Source organism: Mauremys reevesii, linkage group 19 (genome assembly GCF_016161935.1).
Source record: "Mauremys reevesii isolate NIE-2019 linkage group 19, ASM1616193v1, whole genome shotgun sequence".
In the NCBI taxonomy this organism is placed as follows: domain Eukaryota; kingdom Metazoa; phylum Chordata; order Testudines; family Geoemydidae; genus Mauremys; species Mauremys reevesii.
In genome coordinates this window covers 12,336,949-12,360,659 of record NC_052641.1, presented here as the reverse complement: position 1 = coordinate 12,360,659, position 23,711 = coordinate 12,336,949, and the positions used below count along the sequence as shown (strand labels likewise).

General features: G+C 41.4%; 1 protein-coding gene across 4 annotated transcripts in view; it reads left to right on the top strand.

The window, feature by feature from the left end:
* Positions 1 to 18,457, top strand: part of CDK5RAP2 (CDK5 regulatory subunit associated protein 2) — a 99,031-nt gene extending 80,574 nt beyond the window's left edge. For all 4 annotated transcript variants that reach the window (XM_039506079.1, XM_039506078.1, XM_039506080.1 and 1 more), the window contains exons 31-38: positions 1,116 to 1,305; positions 1,517 to 1,638; positions 4,634 to 4,882; positions 6,817 to 7,073; positions 9,325 to 9,471; positions 11,688 to 11,826; positions 16,071 to 16,117; positions 18,358 to 18,457. In XM_039506079.1, coding sequence (XP_039362013.1) covers positions 1,116 to 1,305; positions 1,517 to 1,638; positions 4,634 to 4,882; positions 6,817 to 7,073; positions 9,325 to 9,471; positions 11,688 to 11,826; positions 16,071 to 16,117; positions 18,358 to 18,417 — 1,211 coding nt within the window. In that variant the 3' untranslated portion in view covers positions 18,418 to 18,457. The remainder of the gene's footprint in view (positions 1 to 1,115; positions 1,306 to 1,516; positions 1,639 to 4,633; positions 4,883 to 6,816; positions 7,074 to 9,324; positions 9,472 to 11,687; positions 11,827 to 16,070; positions 16,118 to 18,357) is intronic.
* The last annotated feature ends 5,254 nt before the right edge of the window (positions 18,458 to 23,711 follow it).

Sequence of the window (23,711 nt, the reverse complement as noted above, 5' to 3'; positions counted from 1 at the left end):
TCTATTTTTAATGCAAAGCAAAAGGATTTAGTCACAATACATGTGACTATGAATGGGAATCATGTGGCTGAATCCCCACACACCAGGCTGAACATGACCCCATTTCTAATTCCAGTATTTTATTTCACCGTGTTGTTTTGCTAGCATATATTCATAGTTGGCTTATAGCTCTGTGCAAAGGTATGGGATCTAGGATTGTACCAGTGTATTAGTATAAAACTAGAGTAGTAGATTCCAGTGATATTAACTCTTTGGACCCTACCTACTACCCAGAGATTCTAGTGTCCTTCTGCAGAATGTAACTTCCAATGAAGTCAATGGAAGGTATTTGAATCCTGGAGGAAGAGGATTGGGACCCATACATTTAAAAGCCCTTGGGAACGTCCGTTTTCATAGACTTTCAGCTAGGTTGCTCTGCTGAGGAGGGAAGATTTCTAATGGCTGGGAGATGGAACGATTTCTCCCTGCTTGACCCCCGGCTGGGAACTTCCTCTCTCCTTACCAGTGCTGGCTTCCTAACGTGACCAACTGCCCCTACTGACAGTTCTCAGTTAAGGAGCCAACATGGCTCGGGAGGCTGGTCATGTCAGAGGCAGGGGAGAACTGGCAAGGTACTGATGGCATGCACGCAGATAGTGTTGGGAAAGAGCATTTCAGCATTCAGTGGAGGGGATGGAGGGTTCATTATGGGACAGCGAGAAAGGTAGGAGTGGCCTTACTCATACCTTCTTCCCTTCAACAGAAGACAAGTTTACTACTCAGTAAGAGCACTCCAGATGAATACGCTCGCGCTTGGAGCCTAATCCTGCAAGTAACTGAGCAGCCCCTTTCCTGCTGATTTTGTCAGGTGGAGGGTGTTTGACATGTGTAGGGTAGTGCTCAGCTTCTCATAAAATTGGCCATGAGTGTTCTAGGGGTTAAACTCTACACTCCATTCAGGCACATTTATCTAGGAAAAATGCATTAGAAAACTGGAGTACTAAAATCATAAAACTCACAAGAGCATCTTATTTCCATTATTACTCTGCCAGTGCTTAGCAAGTTGAATTTGTGGAGTAGTGTTGTTTGGGTACATTGTGGGAATTGCAATCGACTTGTATTTTTTCTTATTGCAGATAAACAAAAGGAAAATGAAAAGTTAAGAGAATCGCTCTCTAAGAAGAATGCAATCATTGAACATCTTCACCAGGATTATGAATGCTTCAAGAAAGAAAATGAAAAGTTGCAAAAACAAATTGGCAAAAAGGAGGATGAAAATAGACATTTGACTCACGAGATTTACAGCAGTCGTAATGAATTAAATAGGTATTGATCCTGTCTCTGTTTGACTATTTTCTCCTCCAAATGAACACTGCGTGTCATGCATGTGTTTAGCAGTGGCCATTAACATTAATGAGAGCTGCATAATTACACTCAAGGAGCGGGGAGAACATTAGAGGAGTGGGGAATTTTAGATTTTAAAGGAATTAATAAGCAAAATTTACCTTTGACTTATGAGTACATTGGAACTTAACAGGTTGCAGACAGAAATGAATGTAAAGCAACATCAGCTGTCTGAGAATGACAAATTACTGCAGTCACTCCGAGTTGAGCTAAAGGTGTATGAAAAGTTGGACGAAGCAAGGAGAAGGAGAACAGGTACAAAATGCACTGTCATGTCTGTACTTTGTTATTGCAGCCACACTAGCTCTGGCTGTGATCTTGTCAGATTAAACAAGACACAGGTTGGGCTGATTCAGTATTTCCTTGATTTTACTTAAATCTCCATTATTGCTACAGAAAGTGATCATAGAATCATAGAATTGGAAGGGACCTCGAGAGGTCATCTAGTCCAATCTCCTGCACTTGTGGCAGGACTAATTATCTAGACCATTCCTGAGAGGTGTTTGTCTAACTCGCTCTTAAAAATCTCCAATGATGGAGATTTCACAACCTCCGTAGGCAATTTATTCCAGTGCTTAATCACCCCGACAGGAAGTTTTTCCTAATGTCCAACCTACACCACCCTTGCTGCAATTTAAGCCCATTGCTTCTTGTCCTATCCTCAGAGGTTAAGAAAAACATTTTTTCTTCCTTCTCCTTGTAACAACCTTTTACATACTTGAAAACTGTTACCATGTCCCCTCTGTCTTCTCTTTTCCAGATTAAACAAACCCAATTTTTTCAATCTTCCCTCATAGGTCATGTTTTCTAGACCTTCCATCATTTTTTTTTTTTTTGCTCTTTTCTGGACTCTCTCCAATTTGTCCACATCCTTCTTGAAATGTGGCGCCCAGAACTGGACACAATACTCCAGTTGAGGCCTAATCAGAGCAGGCGGAAGAATTACTTCCCGTGTCTTGCTTACAACACTCCTGCTAATACATCCCAGAATGATGTTCGCTTTTTTTTTTTGCAACAGCGTTACACTGTTGACTTTCATTTAGTTATGGTCCACTATGACCCCCAGATCCCTTTCTGAAGTGCTCCTTCCTAGGCAGTCATTTCCCATTTTGTATGTGTGCAACTGATTGTTCCTTCCTAAATAGAGCACTTTGCACTTGTCGTTATTGAATTTCATCCTATTTACTTCAGACCATTTCTCCAGTTTGTCCAGATCATTTTGAATTTTAATCCTAAACTCCAAAGCACTTGCAACCCCTCCCAGCGTGGTATCGTCCACAAACTTTATAAGTGTACTCTCTGTGCCATTATCTAAATCATTGATGAAGATATTGAACAGAACCGGACCCAGAACTGATCCCTGTGGGACCCCACTGGTTATGCCCTTCCAGCGTAACCTTGGACACTGGTAACTACTCTCTGGAAATGGTTTTCCAACCAGTTTTGCACCCACCTTATAGTAGCTCCATCTAGGTTGCATTTCCCTAGTTTGTTTATGAGAAGGTCATGCGCGACAGTATCAAAAGCTTTACTAAAGTCAAGATAATACCACGTCTACCGCTTCCCCTCATCCACAAGGCTTGTTACCCTGTCAAAGAAGGCTATCAGGTTGGTTTGACACAATTTGTTTTTGACAAATCCATGCTGACTGTTACTTACCTTATTACCTTCTAGATGTTTGCAAATTGATTGCTTAATTATTCGCTCCATTATCTTTCCAGGTACAGAAGTTAAGATGACTGGACTGTAATTTCCTGGGTTGTCTTTATTTCCCTTTTTATAGACGGGCACTATATTTGCCCTTTTCCAGTCTTCTGGAATCTCTCCCATCTTCCATGACTTCTCAAAGATAATCGCTAGTGGCTCAAATATCTCCTCAGTCAGCTTCTGTTGGTAGTTGAGGCTTTGTCTACACTACACAGCTTTTAGCTACGCGGCTGTGTGGCTAAAAGTCAGGCAGGGTAAACACTGTTTGTTTGGCACTTTTGCCGACAAAATACTTCCACCCCCTACGAGCGGGGTTCGCAATGTCGACAGGAGAATGCTCCTGCTGACACCGAGACGTTTACAGTGCCACTTCCCACGCAAAACTTTTGTCTTTTGGGATGGGAGGGGAGCTTTTTTAAGCACCTGTGAACGACAAAAGTTTTGTCGTTCAGTTGGCAGTGTAGACAAAGCCTTAGTAGCAAGTGGCGCTCTTCCCTCAGAGTCAGTATTAAGAGAACATCTCCTACATTGTGTCAGGGACAGTGTGCTGCTGGAGGTACTATCCTTTGAATGGTGTGTAAAATTGAATCCCTGCCCACTTGTGCTTATGAAAGCTGTAGGGGAAGGGAATGAAACCTACCTGTCTGCATCTTCCACCTTCCAGGAGCAAGGGGGCAGAAACCCTTCTGAATGAACCTCACATTGGTGGAGGTGCGGAACAGCCCCGATTTTCATGGCACGCTTCCTTCAGAATCCAACGGAAATCCTTGCAGAAATTAATGCTGTTCCTTGCTATGTTAACTGGAATCCCCTTTATAGTTTGGTTTAGTGCCCAGCTGCAGCAGAAGATCCCAGTTGCAAAGAGACAAAGGGAGAAATCTAGAAGGGTTGACTCAAGGATAGAACTAAATGTCTCTGCAGAACTTGCAACATCCATGTAATTAGAGGATCACAGCAAACTTCCTCCTCATGCAGCTGCAAACCCCTTCCTGATGGGTGGAGAACCTTTTTGGATCTTAGAGTGCAGGAAGCCCTTTTTGTGCTTTGCCCGTGCTATGAAAGGGAAGAACAGTGCCCTAAGAGTTTATCAGTTTCAGGTTGGTTCCTCTGGTTGCCAGGTGATCACAATTCCCTTTGTCCCTTGTGTGAAATAAAACTATCAATTGTACTCCATCCCTTCTCTTCATGCCAAGATTACCCATTCCTTTTTTTTCTTCCCCCCCGACTGTGCATTAATGCACTTCAGATTTTATAAATCCTTTCCATTCTAGTCTCTTATTATGCATCATCTTGCTTTTGGTGTGCTACTTATTAGCTTTTATGGACAAAGTGAAAAATAATTTTCAGCTCTTATTAAATTGTTTGAGGGTAGAAGCAATTAAGATTTCCTTTTTTTTTTTTTTTGGTCAAACCACTATCTTAATACTGTTTGTAGTTAATTCTTAATATTGAGAATAAAGCTGGCTGTAATTTACTTGCTAAGCATTTTGATAATGTCTAACGTTATTTTAATTGGTAACAATGTTAAGTGCTTCTTTTAAAGACAGCTTGGATCCTGGACATGAAGAATTCCGAAAAGATCAAAATAATCCACTTGACTTACATGAACTATTGACTGAAATACAGAGTTTGCGAGTGCAGCTTGAAAGAAGCATAGAGACAAACAAGACTTTGCATGAAAAATTGGAGGAGCAGCTTTCAAAAGAAAAGAGAGAAGAAGCGGCCTCAGTGTCAGCTGTGAATATCAGCTACCTTTTAAAACGAGATTCACAGCATTATACAGGAATGAACGGTACTGTGCAGTACTTGCTTTCATAACACTGTATAGCAACCTGTGCCTTGTTCTTCAAAGATGCCTCTTTCTCCTAAAGCCTTATAAGACATTAACTACGTTATTTGGGAGCTGTCCATCAGCTTTTCAAATCTCTTCCCTTTTAGAGTTATTAGTGCATGCAGAGGTGAAACGAACACTGTCTGTTCGTCTCTAACTGTCAGTTCCTTTTCATTCAGAAAAAGGTTTGCAGATGATCTCTGGAATGGAAGGATGACTAGGTTAAGTTTCCATAAATTTTGCTTACCGGGGGGTTCTTTATTTAATGCACAGCTCTAGAGCATTTGCTAGAGGTGGCTGTGCATTACTCAAGAATGATCAGTAAGTGCACTGGCTGGTCTTTGTATAAATCAGCTGTCCCCTTTATACCTTGAGGAGTATTGTATCTTTATTTGCACTGATATTCAGTGATAGCATGGTAACAAATCAGAATTCAGGGGACAATATAGTGAAGTGTTTTACACAGAGGGTACAGAAGGCACAAGGATCCTGGCTCCTCTATATCCCTCATGGACCCTGCACTTAGGAGAGCACAGACTGTTTCCCTTAGTGCCCTGCGGGCATGGTGACCCAATAAAGAGGCGAGGAATGAACTTCCCTCATACTAGGCTGCCTAAACGCCCCGCTGCACTACAGAAAGCAGGTTACACCAGCCCCGGGGGGATTGGGAGAGTTTCTGAAGCAGTAGGGCTCTACACACACACGCACCCATGTGGGCCTATCTAGCCCAATCTTACTTGTACTCTGTATAAGATACAGAGATTATCATCCACTCAACAATTACAAACCTCTCACTGACTTATGGACTGGACGTCATCCCCGCAACCTCCCCAAACACCTATGAGAAAAGACAGTGGCAGATTTTATTCCACCCCCAGGTGAGGAAGACCCTGAATGCAGCAGAACCAGTATGTTAATTCCGTGCAGGGTCTTCCCTGCGTGCTGTCAGCACCTAGACTACTGTAACATTTTCTACATGGGCCTGCCCGCTTGGGGCCACTCAGAAGCTTAAGTGGGTGCGAAATGTTGCTGCTCACTTGCTGAACAATATTGTAGGTCGTGCAGGGAGCCGATAACACCAACAAGTGCACTGGTCCTAGATAAATTTCTAGGTCCTAGATGCTGGTCTTGACTAATATCAGCCTGAATGATTAGAGACCTGCTTATCTGAGACGCCATACTGCCGCAGCTGAGACTGGAGGGGTGGGAGGGAAGGATCGAGATGTGGGTTATTTGAGTGCAGACAGGGCAGTGTCTGAAGGCTCTGTGCCAAGGGCTGGATTTCTTAGCCTTCTGGCCATGCTCTCCAGCGGCTCTCTTTTCTCACAGGCATTGGGGCGGGGGGGAGAAGAGGGATGATCTTATGATGGCAGGGCAGAGCGTTTTATTTTTTGTGGCGCGTCAGTGAGAGGTTTGTAATTGTTGATTGGATGAGAATATTTTACTGATGCATTTCCAGTGATTAGATTTTGAGAGGTACCTAGAGATTGTGTGCTAGAGAAATAAATATATGCATGCCTTGAATACTGAGAGCTCCGCTTGACGGGGACTCCTGCTGCTGAAAGACTCAGATTTGGGGAGTAGGACCAATGAGAACTTTCTACTGAAAGTGTGTTACCTGCTTACTGCTGCACTCTCTTTCTTTCTGCTCTGGATGTATTAAGATTGGTCACAAATTCTCTGCTCCAAGCAGTAATGTAGGTGAATTACAAAATTGTGGACATGGCGCATCACCAGGAAAAGCAGGTACACCCAAGGACAAGAACATCATAAACAAGCAGATGTTCTGTATCCCAGGTTTGCCTTTTGAGATTGAGTGCAGTATAAATTACTTTCACATTTTGAAAGGATCAGGCTTGAAAAATTAAGTTAAACTTATTTTCCTCCCACTTTAGAGACACAACTAGCAGCTAAAGATTTAGACAGCTCTTCGCGGTGCAGTAGCAGCTCATCCACTGGCACATCATGCACCCCTCGTCTTGTTCCCGGTCATCGTATGTGGGCAGACAAAAATGGACGCCATATCCTTGGCTTGATTGAGGATTATAATGCTCTTCGGAAGCAGATCTCAGAAGGGCAAAAGCTGGTATCTGAAATGGAGGCTCCTCTTAGAGAGATCACTGGGATGAAAAACCTGGAACCTGGAGTAAAGGTGCACATTGAGAATGAACGGGGGAAATGAATTTGCCTAGTGTTGTAAAATGTATAGATCAGATAAATGAGCTTCCCTGAACAACTCTGCCAAAGCACCTCAGCCCTGACATGTACTACTCCTAGGTCCCTTCTGAACACAGACGGTCAGTTGCATGCTGATTTAATGAGATGTGGACAAGTGATCTCCTCCTAGTCCTGAGTGAACAATCTCATTTTTATCGGTGACTCTAAATGGGTTTTAACCTCTCTCTCTCACAGGTGAAACTACTGCTTCAAAATAGAAGTTAGGATTTATTATATTTCCAATGTAATAAATCCTATCAGAAATCAGATAATGAAAACATGAAGACAAACTGTTAAAAAGGAGTTAAAGTGGAAAGTAGAACTGGTTGAAAGTCAGACTTTCCTTTCCGCAGGAAATTTCAAAACAATAAGTAGAATTTTCAAAATCCCTGGGGAGAGGAAAATCTGAACGTTTTGTTTTGAAATAATTGGAACGGTTAGTTTTGAAAATTTCAACAGAAAAGAAAAGTTGAATGTGGAAATTCAAGCCCCAGTTTCGTGGCTCAACCATGACTCCTTAGGTGTTTAGGTTCCCCATTGGGATTTTGTAATTATTCCGAAACAGAGTATTACAAACTCAGGGAATTCAGATGTAAGTTAATTTAAACGAAATCCAAACTTGTCAAAGTACAGAAATGCAAAATTAAAGTTGATTGCCTTAAACTCTGCCCTGTAATGACTCCATGCAATTGTGATGGATACATATTAGTGGTCGTTGTCACTTACTAAGTGAAATCGATTTTTGAATAAACAGTATCTCCCCCCCCTTTTTGGGGGGGGGTTGTCAGTTGACTATAGGTGGGAAATCAGCAGCTAGTCTAACAACTTGGGAATTTCCCAACCGGTCAAGTTTCAGCTTTCAAGACACACTGTACTGTATACTCATCAGGCTTCCAGTTGTAGCATACTGATATGGAGTCATCATGTATGGGCTATACTCCTAGATATAATAATCTATTATGCTTTTTCCTTAAGTAATCAAAATGCTTGGTTTGATGTATTGTAGGAGGAATATGTTGTATTGAGTTTTTCACCACTTTCCCTTTTATTCAAAAGAAGAAAGGGTGCTTGATTGACTATGTAGAATCTTGGACACTGTTCATATCCGTTACTAGATTCAGTTAATAGACTACCTATGTTAAGGTTGTAGAAAAATCCCTGCTGGTCTTTAAAAAATGGGGGGATAATTATATCATGTTAAAATTGCAGAGCTTCTCTTTACCAGTTTCATATTAGCAAAGACATTGACTGTAGAGCCCATAATAATTCTGAACATTTTTTCAGGCATTGTATGTGTGCCTATACGCTATAGCGATGTCTGCATGACACTTCAGACTCTCTGAAGTTTCTCACATTTTCAGATGACCTAGTTAAGATACTAATAATGACTGAAGAAATAATCTCCCAGCATGATTGTAACTTGTTTTGTTGGCGTAAAGATAAAAGCAATAAGTTTCACAATTTGCAGTCTACCACCAAGCTTTACATCTCTCAAGTTTCAAACTACTTAGCAAATGGGATATTTTACATGACAGGAGGCTTGTTGTTAGATAACAATGCTAAATAAGCATTCACGGGGCATGCTGGATGTGGGAAGGCAGAACAAATGCTTTTCTCCCACTTCCCCCACTTTGCCATCACTTTGGTAATTCATTTGCTCCCCATGCATTCTTTCCCTCCTCTCTTCCCTTTATTTCGCATCTATGCATTTTTGTCAATTTGGTTTTCTCATCTGTCAGCTGAGGAAGACATTTTATATGTGCCCTGTTAGTTATTTTAGCATTAAATGGAACAGTTTAAAGGGTCTGCTAAGGAAGAAACATCTATATTGCTTAAATTGATGTCTGGAGTCATTTGACTTTCAAATTGCATGCCATGAAATGCAAATCGGGGAGGAAAAGAGAGGGGAGGCCAAGTATTTTCCACATCATAGCAAATGCACTAAATGTAGCCCATTATTAATCACTATTATTGATTAGGATAAATCCCTTCCCCCCCATTTTTGAAAAATGTATAATTCAGCACTCTCGCTCAACTATTAAATTAGTTTATCCTGGCACACAATAGCTTTGTTCTTCATCTTAAATATGAAATTCATAGCTACTGGATTTATACCTTTAATTAAAACCTACATTTTCATAATCTTTTAAAGATAAATATATCATGTTTCTAATCCTACTATACAGGTTCCCGACCAGGAATCACTGAATAACTTTTCTGCAAACATTCACACGGTACAGCAGAATTTAGAAGAGGCTGCACGTTTATTGAAACTTCTCTGGAGAGTTTCACTTCCTATGAAAGTTGTCCACAGTACTACTCACTGCAGTCAGGTACAATGTTGTTTCAGTGTGAAGGCAAAAGCAATGAATCATTCAGAGGTTGTTCTGAAAGTTACATAACATGGTCATATATGAATCATGAAGTTATTTTGAAGGTTATAAACCAGGTATGGGTAAGCTGCAGCCTGTGGCCACATTCACCTTCAATATGCAGCTGTAGCCTATGAAGACTTTAAGACCAATGTGTGATAGCCTCATGATCTGAGCCAACTCTACTTAGATCAAAATGAAGCATTGCATGCTGTGGACTGCAGTCACCCCACGGGGGGGGGGGAGATCCATAGTAAGATCAGAGCTATCATCTGCTCTATTTTATACAAATTACATGTTATCCTTGGGTTCCAGGCAAATGGACTTTCAGCTGGAAAAAATTTGGCCACCCCATTATCGGCCCATACTCAGTCTGATTTATATATTATAGTAACACAGTAAGAATCTCCTTTCCAGTTAATGATAAGCTCTCTATCTCATGGCTTTGATGTAATCAGAGGGCTATGTTTCACCTTCATCACTGTGACATCTGATCTGTAAAACAGAACATTTTTTAAAGTGCAACAAAACCCCAAAACAACTTTTATAATCTTTTTAACTGAAAAGGATTGCACAGTGGAAATCGTGCACTATGGAACTAACGTAAACGGAATGCATAGATACGTGTCACAATATCACCACTCAACATTGAACTGTTCCAAGCTAAAAACCAAATTGTGGCTTTAAAATCTAATTTTTTTTCTCCTGAATGTTTTGTGTGTGCGCGCGTGAGAGAGAGAGAGACAGAACATTGCTAAAAATAAATGTGTTGGAAGGCAAAGGTTCTTTTAATAACATTCTTTTGTTAAAATGTTGCACTATCTTTCAAAAAATTATAAACAAATGTAAACTGTGCTCTCCAGTATATCACTTGAGTTGTGATCCTGTAGTTAGTGATGATATCAGAAAGCCTTCAAGGGGTGTGTAACTTAGCTAGTACCATGTGTATTTAAATGTTGTGTTTGGTGTGTGGGTGTGTGTGGTCAGCCAGTCTGTCATGTATCAGTCTGTACTGCAACACATGTGCATACTTGTCTGAACATACATGTATATTTCTGCACATGTATAGACAAATTCACATACTATATACATACAACACTGTCTCTCAAAATACACCAAATACAGAAAAAACTTCATTTGCATGCACATCCAAACCATGGTGATAAAGATCAAGGCCTGCTCAAAATCTGTCCCCATATGTTCAAGAGAGCTCAGCTTCCAGGTGGGCACCTGAATAGAGGCCAGATTTCCAAGACAGCTCCTGACCCAACATGCTGAGTTCTCTTGGAAATCTGGCCACTTACTTTGGTGCCTACATGGGAGGTGAGCTCTTTTGGAAAATTTGGCCCTCTGTGTTTGATCCTAAAGGGCACTGAGCACCCAACACCTCGTGTGATCCTGCAGGAGCTGTGGTGAGTGATCAATGCCGCTGAGGAGCAAAATGCTGGAGGAGAATTCCAAGAAACATAAAACAAAGTTCACCAAGTGACCCATAATGCGAGTATTGCTTGTACTTAGAGCTGGAGTTTGTGCAAGGATCCAGAGCAGTGACACTGGCAAGTGACCTTGGCGTTCTGTTTAGTAGCCCTGTCCCAAAAGGTAATAATCGCACCAAGATGATGGAAATAAAGCCTTTAAATAAACAGGACAGATTGTAAACTAATCTTGCAGTCACACTGCTCCTGTCACTGTTATGATGCATTCAGATCCTCTGATTAAAAACCATTTATATATAAAGGAAAGCAGTAGTACACAGTAGACTGTGCTCCACGGACTACTTGTAGCCTTTTGAGCACTTGCCGGTCACATGGTATTGACTTGCCTTATAGTTTCCAGTGGAGAGCAAAAGAACTGATGAGAATGGAAGATTAAATAAAGAGCAGAAGTAGACAGCGGTGTTAGCCTTTTCCCCAAAGGTTAAAACATTAATTGCATTAAAGACAACTAAAAATGCACAAATACTTTCCTCAACTTAGTTTTCTGTGCAAGCAGTTGCTCTAGTTGCCTCTTAAATGTCGTGTGGTTACAGATGGTATAGTTGAGATTGGGATGGGAGGTGGCTGTGAGACACTCTATGAAGAAGTTTCAAGGCTCTTTCACTAAATCGTTTAGCAGGTAACAATATGCTGTAATTTATATAAGAATTCTGAAGTCATTATTTTCTTCTTTCAATTTAGGATGAAGGAATGAAAGCAGAAATACTTCGACTCCATAAGAAATTGTCTGAGCAGGAGAAGAAGCTACATAGTACTGTCAAACGCTTGCACTCTACGAACCAGCTGAAGGAAAACATGGAGAAAGTCATCATTGATCAGTGTTAGTGAATGATCTGTTATTAGTTCCTCAGTACCTTCTGTTTTATTTCTGTAGCCGGTTAACTAACTGAAATGAAATGAACAAAGAAACTGTTTTTAGTGTGACACTACTCCTGTTGAAGGGCTGTTGAATATATTTAATAGCTAGTGTTAAATACTTCCTGGACTCCAAAGTATATGCTATCTAAAGCTTGAGGCTTTGTTCCGTGAGGAAGAAATTCATCCCAGGGCATAAGGCAGGCCGGCATATAGCTCTATGTGCTATGTCACTCCCCTAACTTAAGTGTCATGCAGGGGACTTGTGCAGGCCTGTTGTAATGGGGTGAAATTTCACCCATAACCTATTGTTGTATGATCCTCAATGTCAAAACAAATCTGTTGAGTGACTTCATTTAATGTACCAGTTTCCTATCTGCAAGGACTGTCTATTAAGGGGAAGCAATGTTTTCTCTAGTTCATTACATTTCTGTGGCCCTTTACCTCTCAAAATAGTGATGCTACCAGAGTCCTAGTAAACTTGGAATTATTGAGAGTTTTCTGGTGTGTTTACCTGTTGCACATCTATCACAGTAGCTGGGAATAGAGTTGCTAGTCAAAGAGAGGTGCCACAAGCAGCAGAATTGACCATGTGGAACATCATGGGAAGAGATGTCAACTCTCTAGACTGTATTAGAGGATTGCAGAAGAATTGAAGAGGACTCAGTAGCATGAGGATGGGGAGCTTACTACTAAGCATGGCAGTCCTGATGGGAAAAACTAGGACAGGCTGTAAAATGTAATTTCATTCTTAACAGCCATGTCCAGAGACTTATACGAAATATGAATTAAATCACCCGCTTTTAATGTAGCTTCCAAAAATTTGTCAGAACTGCATATTCTGTAGTTGTATCAAACGCTAAACACAGTCCAGTTCCAACACAAAATCACACCGTTCAGGAACCTTAACTATTACACAAGTACAGCCACAAACTCAAACATTCAAAACCAGGAAATGTACAGGTATGGCAGATGCACTACAAAGCAACTAAACAATTTATATCAAGCACAATCTTTAACCAGCCCTATTTAACTCATGTGCGCCATTCACCACCCAAACTAACCTCCACTACAACACCCTTAACTCTGACCTGTGGTTACTGGCTTACAGTCTTCGCTGTTTTTTGTTTGTTTTATGCCTGCCACTTCCCCACCTGCTCCCTCCCCCTTCTCTCAGTGAATTGGCAATAACAAGCCTTCACGAGAAGCTGGCAGTCCCACTCTGCTCATCCCTTTACAACAGGGGGGCTCCTCCTCCTGCCACTTGTTCTTTAAGCCCCACTATCCCCAAGCCACTAAATGATTCTCTTTTGACAACTCTCATTGATTGGCAATAGGGAAGGGTTAAGGTTAGGGAAGGAGACTTTTGGCTTAAGAAAATTGTAGTCCCATGTGCACACACTAGTGCATTTGATAAAGCTACAAAATTGTAGAAAGGATTTACCTTTACAACAATTTTATGGGATTTTTTAAATGTGTAAGTTAAAGCAAAGAAGTTTAGGTGTTACTCACCAATGGTCTGATTGGTGAGGAACCCATCTAGTCCCAAGATACACTTTCATTGGCAGAGTCAGATTGCATCTGCTAGCCATGCAATGCAAGGTGAACATGCTATGGGCTACAACCCTTCTGCTTCAGGACCTCATCTATTCACCAGCAGGGATCTGGAAGGAGCCACTTCTCCCCTCTCTCTCTGCTATATTATAGTACATTTTGGTGCATCATGGACTAGATGGCTCACAGGTCTCTTCCAGCATGACATATATGTTCTTTTGAGTAACTAATCTAGAATTTAAAATGTTCTATATCATCAGCTAAATGTGAATGAAATGGCCTTACATCAATACCATGAGTTATTCAAATCATTGAAATGAAATGTTGTTCTGCTCCAAAACCGCAAACATTTAAAAAAAAAAATTACATGCATCTTTTTCCTGCAGCTCAGTATTTATAGGCTGTGTTTAGACCAGTCTTTTCAGAAGTGTCATTGTAACAAATGACATTAAAATTCGTTTTATTCAATCCAAATTTCTGTTTTGTTCAATTTTTTGGAAGTTAAATAGCTCAATTTATGATTTAAAAAAGAATTCTAGAGTTAGTTTATTTTGTCTGTTTAAAAAATATCCTTGGGATGGAGTCTCTCTTATTCAGGATGGTAGTTCCTGTGTTCCAATGACTTTTACACAGTGTAGTGTGGTTACATTGGGTGTATAACAGTGCAGATTTGGGGCTAACCCAACCACACAGCTCCCCCCACCCCCCCCAAACACATCCAAACAGTTCACAACCTGTTCTGAATTAGATCTTGATAAAATGGAGCCACGATGTTCTTAAAATATCCTGATGCAAAATGCTGCCTGGCTAGTAGCAGCTTCACTATTACTTTCATATACTCTAAATTCTGACCATGTATGGAATTTAATATTTTTGATTTGGAAAAATCTAGTTTTGTCAGGTAAAATGAATTTACTAACAGTGCTTTATGAGAAGAGAGCACCGTGTTACACAAAGGGACCTTGATACAATTTTCTGTAAGTTTAATTGATTATGGGAATTATGGATGTCAAGTTACCGTTGCCTTTTAGAGCAATTTCAGAAATGTTTCTAAATTGCATCTCTCCACAAACTCCTGACCATGCATAAAGGAAGATAGGTGAATCAGGGGAAGCTGCTAAATATTCCTGTTTTAAAGAGCAAGAAATCACAGGGATCAAAGTGGGGGACCTTGCCTTCCATCTCATTCTCCGCAATCCAAATTCCTGCTAGCTGGGGAACACCCCTAAAAGTCTACAGTCTGCTTCAAGTCCCCTAGCACTATTAGCCTGAGTATTCCTAAATATGTTTCGAGGCACATTCTCATGGCCTCTCTTACACATTCTTAGGATGAGAGAACTCTGCTGATAAACCTCATCTGAACATGTAACAATGCAGAGCCAAATTGCTGTAATCTGCCAGGGCTATAATTATCTCATGTCAGCTGTATCCTTGGAGTTGGTGGGTTCTTATTATTGTAATGAAAAATCTTTATTATGCCTAAATTGTTTATTTTTTTTTTTAAGACTGGAATAGTAAATTGCTGCTTGAACAGTATTTTTGAGCAGTTGAGCCAAGAGCTCAGAGAATCACATTTTTAACCTGGCATTTCAAAGCTCAGTTCTTTATACAAACAACCCCCACCCCATTCTTAGGTCTTTTTCTCTCTCAGGGGCTAACTAACCAGATTAATAGATAAAAACTTGGAACCCTTCAGAACAAGCCACTCTTGCATGATTTCTCCAGGGGGTATATAGGAAGTCGTGTCCTTGAACTGCCAGTTCCTTCGTGCTGGAGGAGCTGGCGTACATATTTTGCCATCTGTCCTTCCCCCCGCCCCTCCCAATATCTTCCCTGTGTCTCATAGAACTGATTTTAATTGGGTCATGCTCCATCTCCCCTCTCCATAGACTTTGACTTCCATGGGGCCTGCATTAAGCCCTTACATCATAAGCTTCTTGGGGCAGGGAATCCATGTTATCAGTAGTGTAGAGGGCGATGCACATCTACGGTGCAAAATAATAATGCTTAAATACAGTGTTGCAATATACATGTTGTTACACGGTTAGTCCTTGTTATGGGGGGAGTATTTTAAAAGCTTTCATCCTTTTGTTCTGTATATCCGACAGGCAGAATAGACGGGTGGACTGAGCACAGGCCTGGGAAATAGGCAATCATGAGTTCTAGCTCTGCCCCTGTGGTTTTGGGCAAGTCACTTAGCTGCTGTGTACTGTTTATGAAATTATACCCACATCCCAGGGTCGTTGTAAGCTTACTCGGTGTTTGTAAAACACTTTATATCATCAAGGGATGTCAGTTCTCCTAGGTTTTGATAACTAGATTGAAGTGGCCAGGGGAAAAAGGTGGATTATTAGCCTTGATGGGCTGGGTCATTTGCCCATGTTGTAGGTTTTGGTGTGTATCATAGAGAATCATAGAATATCAGGGTTGGAAGGGACCTCAGGAGGTATCTAGTCCAACCCCCTGCTCAAAGCAGGACCAATCCCCAGACAGATTTTTGCCCCGGATCCCCATAATGTCTCCCTCAAGGATTGAACTCAAAACCCTGGGTTTAGCAGGCCAATTCTCAAATCACTGAGCTATCCCTCATAAATGCAAAGAAAGACGTGTAAGTGCTAAGTAGTATTGTCTCTAATCTATACTCTCTCGTTGCAGTGGCTTTAACCCATGATGTTTTAAAGAAGGCTAGAGGAAACCTAGAAGTAAGTAAAATCTGTTTACATTAAGTGCCCTGTGGTACGTAGTACTGTGCTATTGTATGTACATTTCATATAAACTGCCATGTTAGTAATATACTTTGCAGCATTACTATCAGTTGTTTGGTTTGCATTTCCCACTGGCCCGGTGTAAACATGAAGGGTTGGTTACATTCATTTAATAAATTTTCCTTAATATTTAATGTTTAAATGTTAAAATTTGACTTGCACATTATAATTAGGCTTGAAAGGTTTAGATTTTGTCGGTAAATGTCAATTTGTCTTACTTTGCACTGGTTTGTGTGTGTATTTCCATCAATCTAAATGTACAGATAGGCTAGGTAAGAAAAATGCTGCTTTGAGAACTGACTAGCATTTGTTTTAAGGATATTTACCTTGCAAATGTTGACATGGTGTGTTTTATAGTTATAAAGCGTTAATGTTTTGAGTCTCAATATCTGCTGTCATTAAATAATTGATGACCACCTGCCAAGAATTCCCAACAAGTAAAATTATTTTTCAGCATTTTTTAAATTTGTATCAAACATCTGTCAAAATTATAAAAAAACATTAAAAAGTCAAACTCTGCCAATCCTACTTATAATGAGTGTTTGTTTACTGGGTAACTGGCTCATAAGAACGGCCACACTGGGTCAGATCAAAGGTCCGTCAATCCCAGTATCCTGTCCTCTGACAGTGGCCAATGGCAGGTGTCCCAAAGGGAATGAACAGACAGGTTTTCATCAAGTGATCCATCCCCTGTCGCCCATTCCCAACTTCTGGCAAACAGAGGCTAGGGACACCATTCCTGCCCATCCTGGCTAATAGCCATTGAGGGACCTATCTTCCATAAATCTATCTAGATCCCTTTTTAACCCCGTTATAGTATTGGCCTTCACAACACCCTCTGGCAAGGAGTTCCAGAGGCTGACAGTGCGTTGCGTGAAATAATACTTTTTTGTGTTTGTTTTAAACCTGCTGCCTATTAATTTTATTTGGTGGCCCCTTGTTCTTGTATTATGAGAAGGAGTAAATAACACTTCCTTATTTACTTTCTCTATATCACTCATGATTTTATAGACCTCTATCATATCCCCCCTTAGTTGCCTCTTTTCCAAGCTGAAAAGTCCCAGTCTTATTAATCTTTCCTCACATGGAAGCCGTTCTATACCCCAATCACTTTTGTTGCCCTTTTCTGAACCTTTTCCAATTCCAATATATCTTTTTTGAGATGGGGCGACCACATCTGCACACAGTATTAAAGGTGTGGGCGTACCATGGATTTATATAGAGGCAATATGATATTTTCGGCCTCATTATCTATCAGGCTCAACCCTGTGTCCTTGCTTATGCCTTTCGTAGCTTAGTAGTCCTATCCTTTTCCACCTCATCCAGTTGTTCATATCAGCACAAGGACACAGTCCAGTAACGTCCAATGCCCTATCCTAACTTCTGCCCAAGCTCATGAAGAAAATCTTATTCTGTGCTGCCGTAGGCATGTCTTAATAGTTGGCTTTGTTTTTTAAAATCTAGACCCAGTGGGTAAAGCTTCTGCAAACAGACATTTGCTAATGCAACCTTTTAAATTAGTTTTAGTTTCTAAATCGTCTCCTTTTATGTTCCCAGGCCTGAAGAAGAGCTCTGTGTAGCTCGAGAGCTTGTCTCTCTTACTAACAGCAGTTGGTCCAATAAAAAAATATTACCTCACCATCCTGGGACTGACACGGCTACAACAAACCCTGCCAACAATCCTTTCATATCTGATTTTTTCAAGCACTTTTAGACTTCACATACTAGAGCCCATAGCACATTAACTTCCCTGTCTGTCCTACTCTTCCATTCCTACCACCCTTTAATGACTCCCCTGCTTGTGAACCATTTCCTACTTTCTCCACCAACTCCCCTCCATCCTTTTACTGCTCTCGTCTTGTGTGAATCATTCCTCCATTAGCCCCCTCACCAATTATTTCTCAAAGCTTTTTCTTATCTAGATACTATATTGCTGGCCCTACCTTGCCTGGGTGAGAACCTGATCATGCAAAAGGCTCCTTATTCCTACAAGGAATTGTATTAAGTTCAGCAGGTCTTCATGCAGAAGTAAGAACCCGTGCTTGCAGATGGTCCTTTTGCAGGATCAGGGCCCTACAGCGTAAGATATGTCGATTTGGGGGCTATTCTAGATCTTGGAAAGTCCTGTGTGAGTTTAAAATGCTATGAAATTTATTAATAAATGCTTTTCTTACCAGGTTCAGCCAGCTGAAAATCAAAAAGCAGCTTCACATACCAACAAGAAAAGGATTCTGTGAAGGAGAAAGTTCCACTAATAAAGCCTGTTCTTTCATGTGATCGTTGTGTAGGCTTCCTTGCAGTTTAAGCCTTAATATTGGTTGGTTTAAAAGATTCTCTGGGCACTTCAATAGCTGACACCGTTTGACATAACTATTGGGAAGTAACTTATTTAACATAGGGTAAAGATTGGTTTTGAATATTTATTACATGAATAGGTACTGGAGCTGTTGAAGAAAAGTGCAGAAAGTTTAAAATGGGCTCATCTGAAATTTTTTACTTTTTTGTTATGCTGTAATTTTTTTTTTTAAAGTAGATGCATTCTGTTTCTTCGTGTGGTACGATATTTCCTAGTGCCTAAAGACTTAGTCAAGGTAGTTAGCCATCTCCAAACTTCTTTTACAATGAATACTTGCAGCAGGTTAACAGATTTTCTTTAGGTCTTACATCATTGGATTTTAGGACTATGGGAAGCTTTCAGTATTTAAAAGCGTTGTCAATATGTGCATGAAGGATTTTGCTGAGCGCTACCTGCTGTTGAGCTAACATTCTAAAGTAGCAATTAGAATCTGATGGTAGGTCTGAAAATGTGAATTAAAATCAGACATTTGTTAAACCTGTTCATGTTAATTATTTTGTTAGTGCTCCGAAATCTCTGGAGTTGCAATCTAAACATAGACCACCTGTGGTCAAAGTCTTCCCAATTGTTGGCTGGGTCACTTGTTTTCTCTGAAGAAATATGGAAGCCTTCCTGTCCCTCTGGTGTTCAGTAATCACTCAGAGAAGGTAATTGGCATTGAATGAAGCAGATCTCTGTCACCTGCCTCTGCATTACATGCCTCTTAGTACAGTTACCCAAGTGGAATACACGTCTACATGGGGGTGCCCCAGCACACCAACGTCAGAGAACTTTGCTTAGTAGTAGCCGTAGGGGCAGCACTCATGGTACAGCAGCCCCTCCCCCCCAGGTATTTAAGAGTACCGCTGCCCCAACCCCCCTCAGTTTCTTCTTAGCACGTGCTCCTTGAGTCAGAGCACTCTGTGCGGTATTGTAGCTCATGCTTTTTCTGTCTGTGTTTGTGATTTTGTTATATAGTAGTTTATAGTTCATTGTAGTAATATCCTTAGGTTTTCGTTAGGTAGTAATTATATATGGTTTAGCCTGGTGGGATGTCCTCACTAGCTTTTAAACGCTATCCATCATGTGGGGTAGCTGTCCTCAGTAGTGACTCCCCCACCACACACTTAGTGTTTATGGGGCCTGCTGGAGCATAGGAAGGAAGGTGCTCCATCTGTAAATTGTTCAAGAAGAGAACACAGGTGCCAAGAGACTTGTGCCTTAAACAACACCTTCTGGAGCAGGCCATGAGATGTGCTTTGGCCCCAGGGAAATCTGCAGATTGTCCTGTCCTGGAGAGCCTTTTAGAGCCACACTGAGATGTTGGTCTAGACCCAAGGTCTGATATTTCCCAAGAGAAAGAGGGATCATTCTCCTTCCTCTGGTCCTCTAATGAAGAGGTCTTGCAAGACGGATAGAGGCCATTCCAGAACTAACAGATTCCTCTGTCCCCTCAGAGGAGTGCTGAGCAGTACTGTGATTCCTTGTAGATGTGGGATGGAGCTGGGTCATTTAACAATTCACCGTTACCACTCAGAGAGCAGTTGGATACTGTACCTCCAGTAGTGGCCCTGGGGCATCCATTAAGTCAGATACTGACAACAGTGGCATCAGCACTGATTGTCTCTACCCCTTCAGGATACCAGGTGGCATCAGACCTGCTCTACCTCTCTGTTCCTGATTCCCCAATAATTCAGGAGCACTCAGTTGCCATGGTGGCTTCTGCTGTGTCCTCAGCACTGCCCAGTCTGCTCACAAAATTGTCTCAATTGTCTGCATCTTAGGTGGTGCAGAATATGGTACTAAGTGCAGAGGTGTGAGGTCAGCTCCCTTTTTGGAATTGAAGGGCCTGGTGGCACAGACTGTCTTCAGCATAGACCTCATTTTTGGAACAAAATTCAGTCTTTGTAAATTTGCTTTCTGCAAGCCTGCTGTAGCATCTCTGCAGTCAAAGGATGTTTTCCCATAGACATGCTAGGCCCTGGTCCTGTTCTCATTTGAGAAGTGGCTTAGTAGGGAGGGATGCTTCTGCAGTCACCTCAAGGGACTCAACTATCGAGACATTTTGGGAATTCGCTTTTGTGATACAAACCCTAAAAACAACAGGTCTTGAATTGAAAAGATTCCTTTAGAAAGGGGGGTGTGGTGATGGTTATAAGGGTCTCTGGGGCCAGACTCAAGAGCAGGCCCGTCTTCCTCTTAATGTGCACTCCTGCCATTTTCTCCTCTGTGTTGAATGTTCAAACAAAACAAGGTAGCTGGCTACAGACAGTGCTGTCAAAGGCACACAATTAACTGGAAAAATAATTGATTTTAGTCCTAAAAGGACTACAATTAAAAGATTACTGGTAATAAAAGTAGATAGAAAGGATGAAATTTTGGCTCTATTGAAGTCAATGGCAAGACTTCCTCCAGCACTTGACTGTGGCAGAACACAGTTTTTTTCCTTTCCATCCTCCCCACCATAAAAATCTGGCTTTCAACCACTCCCTATCGCCAATGTGACCCTCTGGCGTCAGAGCCTACCAGGACTTGGTGGTGGATGCAGTGGGTCCTTCAAAACAGGGGAGGAAAAGTCCTTCATTAGTTCTGAAGGGCCAAACTTGTGATTACAAATTTCCTCAGGCAGGTGGGCTTGTAACCTTCCTGCCAAAGGCTGGTTCCTGAGTGACAGCCTTCAGCCCTGGGATCTGAACTGGCTGAAAGGGTTGAGGGTATTCCACTGCCAGGGGCTGTTTAACTTCATTATAGAGAAAGTACATCCCCACTGTTGTCATATGTGAACGTCTCCAGAGGCCCATCTCTCTTCACAGCAATCAAAAACTCCTTATTTCTTCACAATTTCACTTACAAAACTGCAGCAAAATAATTTCATAGTAAAAACCCTTGGTGTTTCTCTTACCAATGACTTTCAGTGGGAGTTGTACTCTTACATCGCACAGGTGTTTTGGAAAACCAAACCCTGGACCCTTCCCTAAGTATCTCCATAGGAGACAAACTCTCTACACCTAAAATTGGGGCCAGATTTTTAAGAGTGCTTGGAAATCTAGCCCACAGAGGGAAGTGAAAGCACAAAACCTGAGTGCTGCTGTCTTTAGCTGACACCAGGGGGAAGCAAACTCATTTGCCTGCGTTGATAGGAATACATGGTAAAAAAATAAAAAAGTTAAAAATAAACTTTGCAAATCAAAAGGAAAAAAAAGCATATAGCCAAACTTGCACTTCTCTCATTGTGCTCACATCTCTTTAAAAACATTGAGTTAATTTTACTAAGTAGCTAAATTATAGACACTCAGACGTAATCAAAATCCGCTGTACATTTCAACTTTCAAAATTAATCATCCTACGTTTTTGAGTTACAACACCTGAAAGAAACAGCTGGGCATCTATATATAGTGCACTCGGAGCTATTGGTTTGCCTGCAGCTTTTATTCACACCATCTGTATGTTTCTTATTTGCCTTCCCTTCCCCTAGATGCTCTGCCGCTTTGATCTTAACACTTCCTGCCACACCCCCACCAGAATGTACTCCTGATCCCTTGCCCCCTCTGTCAGGTGTGAGGGATGTATCCATTTAAAAAAAAAAAGACATGCGCCTCTCCTAGCATTTGGATGGGGGTGGGAAATAAAACTGCTGTTGAAATTGGGTCAGCTGGAAATTCTTTTTAAATATATCATTACCTCTTTAAAAAAAGATGATCCTGAGAGATCAAAGTATTTCAATTTAATGAGAAGTTCCTCTTAAGCACACACAATTTATTGGGGCCGTTTAAAAATAATTAAAAGAAAAACCTTACCAGATGGAGTGCTGCAAAAAAGACAAAACTTATGGCGTGTTAATTTTGTTTAATGAGAACCAAGTTTAAATTTTCTTTAAAAATGGTATGGGGAAAAGAGCGGAGGGATAGCCAGAAGGATTTCAAGAAGTCCTTTGATTTGTGAGTGCTCACCTTGCTTTTGTTTTATGCTCAAAGGCAGTAGAGGACCTGGTGGCCACATGGTCTGGTAGCTAGGTCACTGGGCTGGAGTTAGAAGACCTGGATTCTGTTGGCAATTCTGAACATTGGCCTGAATGAGAGGCCTGATCTCAGCTGGGGCCTAGGTGCCATTGTAATACAAAAAGAAAATCTAGCTTTTAAAATCATTGTCCCGCTCCTCTTTAGAGCCCTGCAGTAATTACCATACAGCACCTCGCCCAGTGGGGTCGTGGGCCATGATTACTCACCTTATCCTGCTCCAACTCAATTACTTTCCTATTACCCTAACCCTTTTTAAAGCCTTCCCTTTTCAGCCACTAGATGGCAACACAAAGTTACATTTGCTTGAGAAACTAGCATTGAAATTAGGCTGTGAAAAAGCAGCTCTGTGCCTGCCCTTCAGCAAAGAATTGCTGCTTTGAAATTCTCAACCACAAAGGGTTTGGTCCTACTGCTTACTCCCACCAATTTCCCCTACTAACTAACTGTGCAGGCTCAGGCCCCTAATCATTAGAATTCCTGACATTTAAATAGGGTGTTTGGTGCCAGGGCTCTTGGTCTGTCTCATGTACTTAAATAAACATCTGCACCCCCATAGAGAATAATGAACGAAATATGTTAGTCAAACACATCCTTGCTCAGAAACCCCCTGAGCTCCTGGGGAAGGGCATGTACAAATATGCAGCTTAGCACAGCTTCAAAGTCCAATCTCATTTCTGACTGCTGTTCGGAGTTGGTCAAACACACACCCCATCAGCTCTGCTCAGTGAAGAAGCCACTTTAGAAATTAGATAGTTCTTCTCTAGCATGTCCTGTTAGCCAGTGTGGTTCAACTGTGCAAGGGAGAGCAGCAGAGATTTGTCTTGTCTTGCAGTAGGGGAACACATGCAAAGATCCCCTTCTGCGTGGGGGTTTGAACCTGGGACAGTCAGTATTGTAGCAGAGGCTTCTTCCAGGAGCTAGAAGAGCAGCTCCATTAGCCAGCAGCATACTATGGTCCTCCTGGAAACCAGCCCCTGAAAATGTGGGCATATCGCTTTGCTCTATCACCCACACACCCAGGGTTGCTTGGGTCTTCGGGCTGGAAGAAGCAGTTCTGCAGATTTGGGTGGATGCTATGTGCCCTCTTCGCTCTGTGCTGTCCCCCCCTGCACAACTCAGTTACCAGGCTGAGGAGCCAGCCCCTTGACTGGACCAGACTGTGTGGGCTATATAGCTA